At 48.9% G+C, this 17,998-nt stretch overlaps 1 protein-coding gene across 1 annotated transcript in view; it reads left to right on the forward strand.

Annotated features, from left to right (window-relative positions):
• slc5a1 (solute carrier family 5 member 1) overlaps positions 1–17,998 on the forward strand; it is a 97,206-nt gene that overhangs the window by 31,028 nt on the left and 48,180 nt on the right. The window contains exon 6 of the mRNA XM_070887552.1: positions 16,416–16,521. Coding sequence (XP_070743653.1) covers positions 16,416–16,521 — 106 coding nt within the window. The remainder of the gene's footprint in view (positions 1–16,415; positions 16,522–17,998) is intronic.

Here is a 17,998-nt window from a genome sequence, read left to right on the forward strand (position 1 = left end):
GTGGTATTTTCCTTGGTATGGGCCTTACACTTCAGGATGGACACTTCCTGAGGTAATTGTATGGCCTCGAGTAAGTCTCGGACTTCTTTTCCATTTCGGATAGGTGTACCAGCAGCAGTGAGGAATCCTCTTTTCCGCCATAACATACCAAAGTTGTGAGCGACTCCAAAAGCATAACATGAATCTGTGTAGACATTAGCTGTCTGTCTTTCTGCTATTCAACATGCTTCTGACAGGGCCCGTAACTCGGCCTGTTGTGCTGACGTTCCTGAGGGTAAACATCCTTTTGCCACTACCTCATATAAGGTTGTAACTGCCCATCCTGCTTTTCTGGTACCATTGTCAACAAAGGAGGAACCATCTGTAAACAGGATGAGGTCTGGGTTGTGCAGAGGCTCCTCTGCTGCTAAGGCTGCTTCTTCTGTTTCTTTTAAAATCTCCACGCAGTCATGCTCTTCACATTCTCCCCCCTCTTGTTCCCTCGATTCTGACATCGGGAGCATAGTTGTGGGATTAACCGGGCTGGCCCGGACGATATGGAGATTAGGAGCTTCCAAAACTGCTGTCCAGCGGGTCCATCTTGCTGCTGTCACCTGAGACATTCTATTCATAGACAGCAAAGCGTTTATGGTGTGGGGACACTTGACAATCAGTTTTTGATCGAGGACTAGACCCACAGTGATCATTACCGCTCGACATGTAGCTTCCATGGCCCTTAGGCAACTTCCCCATCCGAGGGCTACCGCATCCAGTTTTGCCGAATAATAGCCAATAGGTCTTTGCCGATCCCCATGTTCTTGTGTCAGTACGGCTGTCATATATCCTTCTTTCTCATGGACAAACAGGGTAAATGGCTTACCACTGTCGGGGATTCCCAGAGCCGGTGCCGAACACAAAGCCTTTTTCAAACTCAGGAAGGCCTCTTGCTGTTCTTTAGTGAGGGTGATGGCTTCTTTAGAGGCACATTTCCCCTTTAAAATATCATTCAGTGGCTGAGCAAGCTGTGTGAAGGAGTCAATCCAACTTCTGTTAAAGTTACACAATCCCAAAAAAGACCTTAGTTCCTGAATAGTGGTGGTTTTTTTAGCAGCCCGAATGGCTGCAGTTCTATCCTGGGTAAGTTCTCTCTTTCCTTGTGAAATCTTTTGTCCCAGGTATACAACCTCTTCTTGGGATATTTATACTTTGTCGATGCTGGCTTTATGTCCTTTCAGCCGAAGGTGGTCCAGCAAAGCTCGTAAATCTTGTTCTTGCTGGTCTTCCGTGTTTGAAGCTAGCAGGATATCGTCTACATATTGGATGACTATGGATGACAGGGGAGGTAATTCTCGCAAATGGCTTTGTAAAGCCATGTGGAATACTGTAGGGCTGTTGTGGAAACCCTGCGGTAACCGGGTCCAAGTATACTGTTGTCCTTGGACTGTGAAAGCAAACCACTGTCGAACCTCCGGTGCCAGAGGCACCGACCAAAATCCATTGGCCATATCTATAACCGGGAAAAATTTATGTTCCGGTTTGAGGGCATTAAAAATGGTGGAGGGATCTGCGACCAAAGGAGCTTTTTGATCAATACACTGGTTAGCTTTCCTATAATCGACAGTCAAACGCCAAGTCTCATTAGATTTCTGTACCGGCCACACGGGGCTATTGGAGGAGCTATGCATTTTAATAAGCACCCCTTGTTTCTCCAATTGCTGAATAACCGGTAAGATTCCCGCGATGGCAGTTGGACTGATGGGATACTGTTTAGTACATGGAGGCTTGGTCCCTGTAAATGATGCAGGCTCCATCTGGAGTAGGCCACAATCGTTCTTATCTTTAGCCCATATCGTGTGTTCCTTCAATTCTTCTTTCTTCAAAGTTCTAATTGACCATGTCACCCGACCATCCTCGAAATGCAACGATGAATCTACTTGGATTAGAACGTCCATTCCCAAAAGGGGTTGATCTACTGGGCCTATCCAGACCGACGTGGTTAGTTCATGTGGACCCAGCCCTATAAGTACCGGTGTTGTCCTTTTAATTTCCATTTTATGGCCCCCAACTCCAGAGGCTGTACATGCCCTACCATTCAACGGCAAAAAGTCTCCATATTGTAGGGGTAAGCATGTTAATTCCGCCCCTGTGTCTAAAAGACAGTCCACATCCTTATCGCCCACCCTCACAGTTATATATAGCCCATCTCCCCTCTGTTGTATTAGTGCGAGGAGGGGGGCCAGGGTGGGCTCTAATTGTTTTTTGCTATCCCAAGTAACTCCTTCTGTTGTTGTATTGTCAGTCGCTTAACTGCTTCTATGAGGTCGTTATCTTGTGACAAGCCTGGCTTGTTGGCTGAATTGTATCCCTGGCTGCGTCCTCTTCCCCAGCCACGACCTTTCTGTTTGGCCCTGCACGTCTTGGCCCAGTGACCTTCTTTCCCACAATAATGACATTTTCCGGGTAATTTTCCTAATGACTGTTTATCGGAATCCTGGGATTTCCATCCCATAGCCTGTACAGCTCGGACTTTAGCTCCCATATCCCAATCTAATTGGTTACATCGATCCACCAATGCTGCAAAGGTAGTTCCTCTACCTTCCCAGTCCGGTAACACTACCTTAAGCATTTTGGACAGTTCTGGCTTTAGACCTGCCACGAAAGCTGCTTTCAGGGGTCCAAACACTTGTCCATCCATTTCCTCATCCGTATTATTCATACCCGAATGTTCTAGCCACGTGCATCTAAACCGCTCGTCATACTCCAGGACCTCCTCTGTTCCTTTCTGTTGGCAAGCTGCAATTTTTCCCCAGTCTGTCTTAGCTGGACTGAAGGCTTGCAGCCAGTGTTTAATCGCCTCCCATCCTGTGTCTAATTCTTGCTCATTCTGCCGCAAAGCTTCTTCTACCTTGTCATGCAATTTTCTTCCCTGTGTTTTTGGCACCATTATGGTCAAAATTTGCACTCCGTCCCAGGGATGAAGTTGATATATATTTCTTAAGCGGTCCAATTGGTCCCACGTTTTTACTCCCCCTTTCTTTGGATTGGGCAATTCCTTGGACCATTTATCAATTTTCTCTGGGTCTGCCGGATCATGAATTAAGTATTTTTCATACAGCCTTTTCTTCGTTTTTTTGGCTCTGCCCTCATCCGCAGTCTCTTCTGATTTGACTACAACTCGTCTTTTTTTAAACGGGACAAAGCGCAACCCTAATTCTTCATCATCCTCCGACACTGTATTGTTGGAGGATTCAGAATCCGTATCTATTCCTCGGTCGTGTCTTCGGGTTTGCGCTTTTAATTTATCCAAACATGGTTCCCTGGGAATTGATCCATACATTTTCCTTTTCCTATTACTGTCTCTTGACCTAATGATTTTTTCCATTCTTTAATTTCACCTTTAAGATCTTTAACTTCCGCTTCCAGCTTTTCAAGTTCAAGCTTTTTCTGTCGCAGCTGCGCACAAACTGCTTGCAATTGATCCTTTGTACTGGTCAGTTCTCGATCATGTTGGGAACGCATTATAATTTCATTCCGCTTTCGAATCTGGCCCATTACCTCTAGGGACCATCTAGTTCGCTCTTTATTTTTCATACGGGTCGTTTTTCCCCAGACCCTTTTAATCTCGTCCAAGGACCATTGTCCTTTGGAGGTTCCGTACTTTAGTTCGATCTTAATACAGGTTTTAGATAAGTTGCATTGTTGCTCTATGTATTCTTTCAACTGTTCGAGAATTAACTCTAGCAAAACTTCAGGTGGTGCCTGCCCACCTTTAACAGTTGTAGGCAATTCTTTGCTCTTATCTCCTGCTGCCATAATTTCTTTACTGGGGTCTCGAGTCGTAGGCTTTCTAGCCGATCAATAGGTCGGTGATTAATTAACTAACACACCGCCGAAGTTTAGACGTCTATGGGATCGCGAGCCGACTACCAACCGGAGGCTTTCGGAATTGCGTAGAAGGAGAGGCGAATTTAGACTTTTGACCGAGGACTTTTAAAAAGAGGTGTCCTTACCTCAATATGTAGGTCCGATGTCCAAAATTCAGTTTCTTTCCTCAGCGATCGTGTTCGTGACACCAAAATTGTTAGATCTCTTCATTTCCAATGAAATACGAACTCCGATTGTAGTTTTAACTTTTTAATCTTGGCAGAGAGCAATAACAAGTTCTTGGCTTTAAGCCAGGTCTTTGTTCTTCTGGCACCACATGGTCAAAATGGCTGTATTTATACCGGGTTCAGTTTACAGAAAAGAACTCGCCTTCTTTGACCTTATTGGCTCAATTAATAGTCTTTTAACCTTTTAATTGGTTCGCTACCCAAGATCCTAAAATGTCAAGTTGATTGATGAGTTAATGCAACATGCTGAGCAGCACGTAGTAGCTTTGACTTGGGGGTCTGTGAATTTTCAAAGCCTATCTAAATGAGCCTGTTTGAATACTCTATCAACTCTTAACTACCCTCTGAAATGGCCCTGCAAGCCACTCAAACCTGTCCCAAACTGCTACCACATGTATCACCACACGGACTGCAGCGGTTCAAGAAGGTGGCTCACTCAAGGGCAAGTAGGGATGGGCAATAAATGCCGGCTGATCCCACAATGCCCACATCCTGTGAATGAGTAAATAAATAAAAAGCTGCTTGTCTGATGGTGTCATGCAAAGTTATAAAGCACGGAGGGTCGAGCATGGGCTGAAAACCCTTTGCCGATCAGAACATATTTAAGCAGAATTTCTTCTCAGGAGGTGAAATAATTGGGGTAGAATCCATAATTGGGCAGATTGATGGGCCATGTGGCCTTAGCTCAATCCAGGTTTTCTTATGTCCTCATGATGTTACTGCACTGGAATAAAACCCTGAAGTAATTCTACTAAAATTAAATGATCATCCTTGTTATCAAATCCCTCCATGGCCTTGCCCCTTCCCTATCTCTGTAATCTCCTTGAGCCCCACAACCCCCCCAGATCTCTGCGCTCCTTGATTCTGGCCTCTTGAGCCTCCCCTCGATTTCCTTCACCTCACCATCGGCGGCCGTGCCTTAAGCTGCCTCGGCCCTACGCTCTGGAACTCCCTCCCTAAACTTCTCCACCTCTCTCTGCTCCTTTTAAGATGCTCTTAAAACCTATCTCTTTAACTAAGCTGTTGGTCATCTGCCCTAATATCTCCTGATGTGGCTTGGTGTCAAATCATGTTTGATAACCGTTCCTGTGAAGCGCCTTGGAACGTTTTACGACGTTAAAGGTGCTATATAAATGCAAGTTGTTGTTGTAAATGTCTTCACAATCTGTGCGGTGGGGCAGCGTCCTTTCCTGTTGTTAGGTATTTCTGAGACTTTGAAGTCTGCCTTTATACACAGGGTCTCAGCTAGTCCAGCAGTGCAGGCTATACGTGCCAAGAATATATACAACAAGCTGAGTCATTGAAGGCGTGGACTGAAGGTTCTGAGGAACTGCTTCCACCTGTATCTTTATTATCTTCATTCTTGCTGACACATAACAAGACTTGATATGTTGAGATGGCTTGTGACATTTATTTTAATTACACATCGATAAACAAGAGTTCAGAGGCCGCATTATAGCCCAGATGTTCCACCTTCAAAGTGAGGCTCCGTCAATACACGGGACTGTCTCAGAATCACTGAGTTCAGGTGGTTTATACATCAGCTGCAGCAAATACTCGAAGGATAGACTCATCGCATCTGATCAATGCTTGTTAACCCTTCCCTTCGACCCCTGGGCTGACCTTATTTGGAAAAAGTGACTCAAGGTGAGGGATGTTGGTGCTGGGAATGGAACACTGAAGCGCCGAAGCCCAGTGCCAGCATCAAGCTCTCCCAGGCGAGGTTTAGTACAGCCAGCCACACAGCAACAATACCCCAAATAAATACAAATTAGCGGGGCCATCTGGGCCACCCACCTCATCCTGCTATCCCCATCACAGAGCGTGAATGCCTCGGCATCACTCCAGTCTCTGCCTCCCCTCGAGTCCATTCCGGGTCTCACTCCGAGTTGAAAGAAGTGTTTCCCGACATCAGGCCAGAATTTTCCCGTTGTAAATTTGCGGTAATGTCCCTTTGTCCTGCAGTCTTGCTTTAACTTAAAGTAGTGCTCTGCATGGACTTTTCCCATTCCACTCAGTAACTCCCAGCCCTCTACAAGCTTTCTATCTCATTCACCTGCGTTCAAGGCTGAACATTCTGAGGGGCCGAAATTGTCCCCCTCCTTAAGGTCGATTGCCGCCTGGCATTGGGGCGGTAATGGAACAGTAAGGCCTTTCCGACTGGGCAGGCGGAAGGGCCGACCCATCAGAAATTGCCCCCGGGGCCGGGGGCGGGGGAAACGGGTTTCCGCCCCACCTGTCGGGCACGTGCCGACCCCTTACCGCCCCGTGAGGGAAATTGCCCCGCGGGAGTGGAGCCGCCGCCACTCGGTGCCCCCGACCGCTTTCCCCGGCGGGGAGCTGCCAGTGGCTGGGGGGGGGGGGGGGGCGCAGCGCCCTTAAAGGGGGAGGGCGCGCGGCCGCCATTTGATTTTAATTGTCGGCTGACTCTGAAGCCGCCCGACAATTATGGCCATGACTTCGGCTGGGCCGCCAACAGGCAGCCCGGCGCCCCCTCGAATTACCCTCTCCGTTTGGGGCGGAGGGCAATTTCGGCCCCTGAGTCTTTAGATTAAACTCCACCTCAACGATGCACCTTAGCTCCGCCCATGGCAGAGTGACCCTCCTCCACCCCCATGGCAGCCCCAGTTTCTGCACCGGGCATGCTTCTGCCCTAATTTAGTGCCGACTCTGACAGTTTTATGCAGCTTGCTCACACCCAGTAGGAGCTGCCCATGGTCTGGACTCGCTTTGTGTGGGATCTTTCCAACCGCAGGCTGATGGGGGGTGGGGGAGGAAACTCCCCTGTCTATCACATTCAACTCCTCCTCAGTCTCAACACTGCCCTCACCCTATCCTGTGTTGGCTTGATTCCTGTACATAGTTTCCAGCAGTTGTGCATACATCCATTTCGGAGAGTGGATGCCGTGCCCTGTTGCGACAATTGTATGTGTTCAGTACCATTGTTCAGGACCCAGGGTGCCGTTTGGAGCGTGGGCAGGAACATCAGCGGGGCCCTTGTACAGCGGAGGAGCGGGAAGGTCGGGGCGGGTGAGCGGCGAGAGATCGTGGCTAAGATTCAGTGAGGGATCGTGGCGGAGGTGCGGTGAATGAGGGTATGGGACCTGGAAGTGCCAGGAGCAGCACGGACCAGACCACACTGCGATATGTGTGCACACTAGGTCAGTGCAGCAGAGCAGGTCTCCAGTCGTCCTGGTTAATCCTTACCACTGGATAAAGGCCTAGCTCTGTCAAGCCCGTGTGGTGGCTGGTGTGCAGCGGTCACCACATGAAAAAAATCCACACACAGGCATCTTCCACCCCCTCAATTGGAGTTCAGGACTGGAACATCGGGTCCTTCATTGAACTCTTGTGGAAGCAAGTCATCTTCGTTCAAGGGACCGCCTATGATGATGATGATGTGCAGGCTGAGCCCACTGAGCATCGCAGGAAAGGGTTTCCCGAGTCTCCCCATCACACCCTGATCATCCACTGCAACTTCAGCAGGAGATCAGCAGAAATCCTGGAAAGATGGTTGAAGCAGACCATCAAGAAACCTCATGCACCATTCACCCATAGAATCACACAGCACAGATGGCCTTCGGCCCATCGTATCTATGCCAGCTCTTTTCTAGAGCAATCCAAAACTAATCCCACTGCCCCTCTCTCTGCCCATAACCCTGTATCAATCCAAAGTCACTCCCACCGTCCCACCATTTCCCATAGTCCTGTATCAATCCCAAACTAGTCCCACAGCCCGCTCTCTCCCCATTGCTCTGTATCGATCCCAAACTAATCCCAGTGCCCCGCTCTCTCCCCATAGCCCTGCATCAATCCCAAACTATTCCCACTGCCCCGCTCTCTCCCTATAGTCCTGTATCAATCCCAAACAATCCCAGTGCCCCACTCTCTCCCCATAGCCTTGTATCAATCCCAAACTAATCCCAGTGCCCCGCTCTTTCCCCATAGCCCTGTATCAATCCCAAACTAATCCCAGTGCCCCGCTTTCTCCCCATAGCCCTGTATCAATCCCAAACTAATCCCCGCCCTCTCTCCATAGCCCTGTATCAATCCCAAACTAATCCCACTACCCCGCCCTCTCCCCATAGCCCTGTATTAATCCCAAACTAATCCCACTGCCCCACTCTGTCCCTATAGCCCTGTATCAATCCCAAATTAATCCCATTGCCCTGCTCTCTCCCTATAGCCCTGCATCAATCCCAAACTAATCCCACTGCCCTGCTCTCTCCCTATAGCCCTGTATCAATCCCAAACTAATCCCACTGCCCTGCTCTCTCCCTATAGCCCTGCATCAATCCCAAACTAATCCCACTGCCCTGCTCTCTCCCTATAGCCCTGTATCAATCCCAAACTAATCCCACTGCCCTGCTCTCTCCCTATAGCCCTGCATCAATCCCAAACTAATCCCACTGCCCCGCTCTCTCCCCATAATCCAGTATGTGCCTCTGCTTCAAATCTTTGAGGGTGAAATTGCCCCTTGCCTCGATTGGGGGCAGTAACATTCTGGGGCCAGGACTTTTCTCGCTCCTGACGTGGAATTGGGCCGTACGTCACTCAGAGCTTTCTCCGATGCTCCGCTTGAATTGAGGGGCGCTCCCGGGGCGGCAGCCTGGCGCTGAGTGCAGCGCTATGCGGAGCAGGCCAGCCCTACACAAATGCTCCATGTAGCACTAACTCGCTACAACGCCCCTCCCTTTCCATTAAAGGGGATGGCCACTGCGCAATCTGCATGGGCCATTGGGTGGCCACCACTGAGCCACCAGGGCAGCGTGAGACCAGGATAGCGGCCCGGCACCCAAGATGGAGTGCTAGACTGCACGATGGTGGCCTGGTCCACGCTAGGGCCGCCATGGTCGGGCCCACCCAAGAGGCAATTTCCCCCGCGGGGCGTTAAGGGGTCGGCATGCACGGCGTTGACATCATCGCTGCTTGTGCGCTGGCCCGGGGCGCGAACCGTGGGGCACGGCGATGCCAGAACAGCGCCCTCAAACCTCCGGGGCAATTCCCCGTGGGGCAGTAGCGGCCCCCTCCCCAGGCCAAAAAGCTATTGTGCCCCCCGGAGGCGCTAACGGGGCTATAAAGAGGGGCAATTTTGCCCCCTTCATCTCCTCGCTAAAAAATCAATGGTTTATGTCTTAACTATTCCCTGTGACCAAAGCATTCAATGCTCCAAACACTCTGCATAATGTAACATCTCCTAGCCTATGTGCTCATTCATTTAATGACAGTTTTAAATCATTGACACCCTCATCATTGACTCCCCAGCCAGAAGAAATAGTTCTTCCCGATTCACTCCATTAAAGCCCGTCATGATTTTAAAAACTTGTATAAAAACTCTTCTTAACTTTCTCACTCTCAATAGTCCCAGTATCTCAAGTCTCTCCCGATAACCATCGCTTCTCAGACTGAAATCCATTCAAACCGGTCCTAAACATGCACAATGGCATTTCCACCATAGTAACATTAGAAGCAGGAGGAGGCCGCTCAGTCCCTCGAGCTTGTTCCATCAATCAGTTAGATGATGACTGATCTGTACCTCAACTCCATTTACCCTCCTATGATCCATATCCCTCAATACTCTCACCTAACAGAAGTCTAGTGATCTCAGTCTTGAAAGCTCTAATAGTCCCGCAGCCACCCCCGCCCCAGTCTTTTGGGGGAGAGGGTTCCAGATTTCCAGCACCCTTTATGTGACAAAGTCCTTCCTTACTTCACCCCTGAACGGCCCCGCTCTAATTTTAAGATTATGTCTCCTTGTTCTGGACTCTCTATCCAAAGGAAATAGTTTCTCTGTATCTACTTTATCGAATCTATTATGTATGTAAACCTGTAATTACCATGTCTAACCGCCAGAGGGCTCATCCCCTGGAGACCTAAGGGATCCCACAATCCCTTGGGAGCACCTGTATATAAAGAGGCCTCACAGGTTGGAGAGGCACCCTGAGATCTGTAATAAAGGACTACAGTCACACCTTACTTTGAGCTTGCAGTATCTAGTCTGACTCTTTATTCAAGACATAACAACTGGCGACGAGATACAAATGACGAATCCCACCGCAACAATGCAGAGAACCGTGGGCATCCTGGAGAAATGTTCGGAGGGAGATGATTGGGAAACCTTCGTGGAGCGACTTAACTAATTATTCGTGGCCAACGAGCTGGAAGGAGAAGCGAACGCTGCCAAACGAAGGGCGATCCTCCTCACCGTTTGCGGGGCACCAATATATGGCCTCATGAAAAATCTGCTCACTCCAGCGAAACCCACAGACAAGTCATACGATGAGTTGTGCACACTGGTCTGGGAGCATCTAAACCCGAAGGAATGCGTTCTGATGGCGAGGCATCGGTTCTACATGTACAAGAGGCCTGAAGGCCAGGAAGTGACAAGCTACGTCGCCGAGCTAAGGCACCTTGCAGGACATTGCGAATTTGAAGCACACTTGGAGCACATGCTCAGGGACTTCTTTGTACTTGGCATTGTCCATGAAGTAATACTTCACATACTTTTGACTGTTGAGACCCCAACCTTGAGTAAAGCCATAGCGATAGCCCAGGCGTTTATCGCCACCAGTGACAATACCAAACAAATTTCTCAGCACACGAGTGCTGCTGCAAGTACTGTGAACAAAGTAACGTTGTTTTCAAATTGAAATGTACAGGGCAGGACTTACACACCTGCAGCTGCACGTCCGCAGATGTCCGCAAGGGTGGTGAATACAAGGCCATTAACACCTTGTTGGCGTTGTAGGGGTGATCATTGTTTCCATTCATGCCGCTTCAAAAGATACGTTTGCAAGGGCTGTGCAACAATGGGACACATCCAACGCACGTGCAGGTGAGCTGCAAACCCTGCTAATTCTGCAAACCACCATGTTGCAGAGTAGGACAGATCCACGGTGGATCACGACGAACCAGAGCCTCAGACCGAGGAGGCAGAGGTATATGGGGTGCACACATTTACCACAAAGTGTCCCCCGATAATGCTGAAGGTTGAATTAAATGGACTCCCGGTGTCCATGGAGCTGGACACGGGCGCAAGCTAGTCCATAATGAGCAAAAAGACTGTCGATAAATTGTGGTGCAGCAAGGCCTCAAGGCCAGTCCTGACTCCCATTCGTATTAAACTGAGAACGTACACAAAGGAACTGATTCCCGTAATCGGCAGTGCTACTGTAAAGGTCTCCTACGATGGAACGGTGCACGAGTTACCACTCTGGGTAGTACCGGGCGATGGCCCCACGCTGTTCGACAGGAGCTGGCTGGGAAAGATGCGCTGGAACTGGGACGACGTCCGAGTGCTTTCGTCCGTCGACAACACCTCATGTGCCCAGGTCCTAAACAAGTTCCCTTCGCTGTTCGAACCAGGCATCGGGAAGTTCCAAGGAGCAAAAGGAGCATTTGATTCCGGGGGCGTGACCCATCCATCACAAGGCGAGAGCGGTACCTTACATGATGAGAGAGAGGGTGGAGATCGAACTGGACAGGCATCATTTCGCCGATCGAATTCAATGAGTGGGCCAGTCCGATTGTTCCAGTCCTCAAGGGAGACAGCACCATCAGAATCTGTGGTGATTACAAAGTAACTATCAATCGTTTCTCACTACAGGATCAATACCTACTACCGAAGGCAGACGACCTATTTGCGACGCCAGCAGGAGGGAAAACGTTCACGAAGCTGGACTTGACCTCGGCCTACATGACGCAGGAGTTGGAGGAATCATCGAAAGGCCTCACCTGCATCAACATGCACAAAGGTCTCTTCATTTACAACAAATGCCCGTTTGGGATTCGATTGGCCACGGCGATATTCCAGAGGAACATGGAAAGCTTGCTGAAGTCGGTCCCGCGCACCGTGGTCTTCCAGGACGACATCTTGGTTACAGGTCAGGACACTGTCGAGCACCTGCAGAACCTGGAGGAGGTTCTTAGTCGGCTTAATCGTGTGGGGCTCAGGCTAAAACGCTTAAAGTGCGTTTTCGTGACGCCTGAAGTGGAGTTCCTGGGGAGAAGAATCGAGGCGGATGGCATCAGGCCCACCGATTCGAAGACGGAGGCAATCAAGAACGCAACGAGACCACAGAATGTGACGGAGCTGCAGTCGTTTCTAGGACTCCTGAACTATTTTGGTAACTTCTTACCGGGTCTTAGCACAGTGTTAGAACCCCTGCACTTTTTACTGTGTAAAGGAGATGAATGGGTATGGGATAAAAGCCAAGAAAATGCCTTTGAGAAAGCTAGGAAGCTGCTTTGTTCAAACAAATTGCTTGTGTTGTACGATCCATGTAAGCGTTTGGTACTAGCATGAGATGCATCGTCGTACGGGGTCAGGTGTGTATTGCAACAAGCTAATGAATTTGGGAAACTGCAACCGGTTGTTTATGCATCCAGAAGTCTGTCTAAGGCCGAGAGAACCTACAGTGTGATCGAAAAAGAAGCGTTAGCATGTGTTTACGGGGTAAAGAAAATGCATCAATATCTGTTCGGGCTCAAATTTGAATTGGAAACCGACCATAAGCCACTAATATCCCTCTTTTCTGAAAGCAAGCGGATAAATACGAATGCATCCAGAGATGGGCGCTCACTTTCTCCGCATATAACTACGCCATCTGCTACAGGCCAGGCACAGAAAACTGTGCTGATGCTCTCAGTAGGCTGCCATTGCCCACCACATGGGTGGAGATGGCACAGCCCGCAGATTTAGTCATGGTAATGGAAGCATTCGACAGTGAGCAATCACCCTTCACAGCCCGACAGATTAGAACCTGGATGAGCCAGGACCCCTTACTGTCCTTAGCAAAAAACTATGTGCTCCACGGGAGTTGATCTAGTGTCCCGTTAGAGATGAAGGAAGAAATAAAGCCGTACCAGCGAGGCAAAGCACACACAGCACCCACCCAGGCATCGTAATGATGAAAGCGATAGCCAGATCCCACGTGTGGTGGCCCGGTATCGATGCAGACTTAGAATCCTGTGTGCACAAATGTAATACATGTTCACAGTTAAGCAATGCACCCAGGGAGGCACCACTAAGTTTATGGTCCTGGCCCTCCAAACTGGTCCAGGGTCCATGTCAACTATGTAGGCCCATTCTTGGGAAAATTTTTCTTAGTGGTTGTAGATGCATACTTCAAATGGATTGAATGTGTGATAATGTCGGCAAGCACGTCCGCTGCCACCATTGAAAGCCTACGGGCCTGATATCCTTGTAAGTGACAATGGGCCGTGTTTCACCAGTGCCGAGTTCAAGGAGTTCATGACCCGCAATGGGATCAAACATGTCACATCTGCCCCGTTCAAACCAGCGTTCAGCGGTCAGACAGAACAAGCAGTTCAAACAATCAAACAGAGCTTGAAAAGGGTAATGGAAGGCTCACTGCAGACTCGCTTATCCCGAGTCCTGCTTAGTTACCGCACAAGACCCCACTCGCTCACTGGGATCCCTACCGCTGAACTGCTCATGAAAAAGGGCACTTACGACAACACTCTCGTTAGTACACCCTGATCTACACGAACAGGCAGAGAGCAGGCGACTTCAACAGAATACATATCATGATCGCGCAAATGTGTCACACGAAATTGAGATAAATGATCCTGTATTTATGTTGAACTATGGACAAGGTCCCAAGTGGTGTCCTGGCACTGTTTTGGCCAAAGAGGGGAGTAGGATGTTTGTGGTCAAACTCTCAAATGGACTCACCTGCAGGAAACTCTTGGACTAAACCAAACTCAGATTTACGGACTATCCAGAACAACCCACAATAGACTCCACCTTTTTCGACCCTCCAACACACACACATAAGTGGCAACCGACCCAACGGTTGACCACAAAGCAGAACCCATCACCCGTAGCAGCCCAGCAGGACTCACCACCCCCAGAAGTCCAGCAAGGCCAGCTGCGCAGCAGCCCAGCAAGGGCCCAATAAACGACTCACCAAAACCAGCATTTGCACCGAGATGATCAACCAGGGAAAGGAAGGCCCCAGATCGACTCACATTGTAAATAGTTACACTATTGACTTTGAGGGGGAGTGTAGTTATGTATGTAAACCTGTAAATACCATGTCTAACCACCAGAGAACTTATCCCCTGGAGTCCCAAGGGGATCCCACAATCCCTTGGGAGCACCTGTATATAAGGAGGCCTCACAGGTTGGAGAGGCACTCTGAGATCTGCAATAAAGGACTACGGTCACACCTTACTTTGAGCTTGCAGTATCTAGTCTGACTCTTTATTCAAGACATAACAGAATCCTTTCAAAATTTTAAACACCTCGATCAGATCATCCCTCAACCTTCTAAAATAAAGGGAATACATACCTGTCTTGATACTTTAACATTTCAAGCCGGTATCATTCTGGTGAGCCTGTGATGCTCCCACCCCAAGGCCAGTATATCTGTCCTGTGGTGCAGGACCCAGAACTGAACACAGTGCTCCAGATACAGTCTGACCAAGTCTTTGCACAACAGAACCATCACTTGCTCCCCAGTATCTTACTTTCTCTGAATGAAAAGTTCTCATGCCGTAACTTTGGTAAAAGATCGGAGCAAATCTCGGAACAATGGCGTAACTGGCTGATTGTCCTGTTTCTCCAGTGTTCCCGTTGAGATTAGACAGCGAGAACGCCCACAGAAATTATACCCTGTAATCTCTTGGAAGAGGCAAAAAAAACCTGCGCCCAATTCAGTAAAATCTCTGGAGAAGTTCCTCTCTGATCCTTTAAGGCAATCGAAGTAAGCTCCCCACAGCCACAGTAACTTGTCAAGTTCCCCTCAGTAAGAATCGTCTATAAGTCTATGAAAGTTCTCCTTTATTGAGTCCAGGTGGTTTAGAAATCTTGGTGCTGAGCTGAAATTAGGCCAGTCTAATGTATTTGCTTCATGGGGTCTTGCTTAAGAATTTATAGCAACACATTGCTTTTAAGAACTAGTTGGTTTATTAATAAAGGTTTAACAATCACACTAGACGTTACCAATTCATCCACTAGGCTCACAACTGCATACCTCATCGTGGATGACCTAGACCCAACTGGCTGGGGTTTTATTGAGTTTTGTGAACATCACATGACCGGCTGAACCACTCACAATGCAACAGCTCTACAACTATTTTGTTGTTGATCTGTAAATCAAGTGCCCCCTGATTAAAGCGGGGGGCACTAAAACCGGGACATTAAACAAATTATGCTTTGGACAGTAAACTTAAATCAAATTAAAATTTGGTTGCTGGGGGTGATGATGCACTCTAGTCCCTCCGGTGCCCAACTCTCTCGGAAGGCTGCAAGCGTACTGGTGGACACCGCGTGCTCCATCTCCAGGGACACCCTGGCTCAGATGTAACCGCAGAAGAGAGGCAGGCAGTCAGGCTGAACGACACCCTCGACCGCCCACTACCTGGACCGGCTAATGGCCCTCTTGGCCATGCCCAGGAGCTCTACAACTCTTTTTAGGGTAAACAAAATTAAACATTAAATCAAGTGCCCCCCGATCTTGGGGACACTCCAAACACTTTTCACGTGCCCTTTTTTTTTTCCGGTGATTTTTGTGGGGTTTTTTGTTGTTTTTATTTTGGGCGGTAAAACCATAATTTACAAGTGCCCCCTATAAAGGGGAGGGGGACACTAAAACCGTCAGTTAAAACAAATTAAACTTTAAAACATAAAATCAAATTAAAATTTGGTTGCCGGGGGTAACGATGCATTCCAGTCCCTCCGGTGCCCAACTCTCTCGGAAGGCTGCAAGCGTACCAGTGGACACCGCGTGCTCCATCTCCAGGGACACCCTGGCTCGGATGTAACCGTGGAAGAAAGGCAGGCAGTCAGGCTGAACGACCCCCTCGACCGCCCACTGCCTGGATCGGCTAATGGCCCTCTTGGCCATGCCCAGGAGCTCTACAAACCTTTGAGCATATTCACAGGCACATACATTACAGACGGTGTGCCCCAAACACCGAGCCCACTGCCCTTTGTGCCTGGGTCTGGTTCAGCTCGGCCTGTGCCGGCCGATGTTGATGTGTGAAGTCCCAGAAGAGAGTGGCACTGACTGAATCCCAGGAGACGGGATAGAGATGCTGCAATATTCACAGACGGCACGTGATCTGACGTCACATGGTTATAAAGTCACGTGATCAAACCACCGGGAATGTCTCCAGCCAGAGTTGGCAACCTTGCCCCACGCAGGTTTCGGCAGTTTGTTCGGGGGGGGGTGGCGATTCCTCCGAATATTACACATCGTCCTCCCTCACACACAAAAGGAACATTTCACATGAGCAAAATAAGCAAACTCACAAATGACATTTATTGAGCGCTGTTCTGTTACCTCTTTCTCCTAGGCTGACATGTTCTCAGGAGCCATATTTATCCGGGAGGCACTGGGATTGAACCTGTACGTTGCCGTGGTGATCCTGCTTTCTATCACTGGCCTCTACACTGTGACAGGTAAGGTCAGCCCTTCGCTCCCTGTGGCAGAATGGGTCGGCTCACCAACTGTTGGCCGACCAAACTTTGCTCTGTGTGTTAGTGGCCAGGAGAGATTAAAGCTTGTTTAAATCCCTGTACAGCCTTGTACTCCCTTGAATACAAAAGATTAAGGAGTGATCTAATTGAGGTGTTTGAGATGAATAAATGAATAAATGAGATGACAGGGTAGCTGGAGAGAAACTGTTTCCCCTGGTGGGGGAGTCCCGAACAAGCAGGGGCTGAATGGCCGACTCGTGCTCTTTTGGTCCTTGCTAGAAATGAGAGGCTGATGTTTGCTGCAGTATAATGGATACGTTAGGAATGAATGACATCAAAATGGGTGACATTTTACAGTTAAAATGTGTACCAAAATGAGTGGGAGTGAGTGACTGTGTGAGTCACTCAGGCTCCGCGAGAATTCAAGCAGACTCCTGCTCCTTCAGTTAACTAGCGGCAGCAAGAGCCATTCCCGACTGTTCAGTTCTACTCAGAAGCTGGCTTTTTCACGACGGTGTAACGAGTCCAGAGACACGTTCGCATCAGACTCGTGAGGTCAGCACTCGACACACAGCCCGTCTGCCGTCACAGGTCTGCCTGGTGCACTTCTGCAGACCGAATCGTGGTGAGAAAACACCGGGACAGTACCGCACCCTTTTCTTTTCCTCCCAAGTTCGGGAAGAGCAAAGGAACAGGAACTGGCCATTGGGCCCCTCGAGCCTGCTCCGCCATTCAAGCAGGCCATTGGCTGATCTACCTGGACTCCATTTACCGGCCTTTGCTCCATATCCCTCAATAACCTAACAACAATATCTATAGCTCTCAGTCTTGAAAGAACATAAGAAATAGGAGCAGGAGTAGGCCATACGGCCCCTCGAGCCTGCTCCGCCATTCAATAAGATCATGGCTGATCTGATCATGGACTCAGCTCCACTTCCCTGCCAGCTCCCTATAACCCTTTATTCCCTTATCGTTTAAGAAACTGTCTCTCTCTGTCTTAAATTTATTCAATGTCCCAGCTTCCACAGCTCTCTGAGGCAGCGAATTCCACAGATTTACAACCCTCTGAAGAAATTTCTCCTCATCTCAGTTTTAAATGGGCGGCCCCTTATTCTAAGATCATGACCTCTAGTTCTAGTCTCCCCCATCAGTGGAAACATCCTCTCTGCATCCACCTCGTCAAGCCCCCTCATAATCTTATACGTTTCGATCAGATCACCTCTCATTCTTCTGAATTCCAAAGAGTAGAGGCCCAACCTACTCAACCTCTCCTCATAAGTCAACCTCATTGTTCGCCAGCACCCACAGCCTTTTGGGGGAGAGAGTTCCAGATTTCTACCGCCCTTTGAAAAGAAATCAGAAGGCGTGGTTTTTTTTTTACCAATTCACCAGGCGGGAATTTATCAGCTGAAATCAGGAAAGACTGATTTTAGCCGTCCCTAAACAATGCCCGGTGTGC

Source organism: Pristiophorus japonicus, chromosome 8, assembly GCF_044704955.1.
Source record: "Pristiophorus japonicus isolate sPriJap1 chromosome 8, sPriJap1.hap1, whole genome shotgun sequence".
In the NCBI taxonomy this organism is placed as follows: domain Eukaryota; kingdom Metazoa; phylum Chordata; class Chondrichthyes; family Pristiophoridae; genus Pristiophorus; species Pristiophorus japonicus.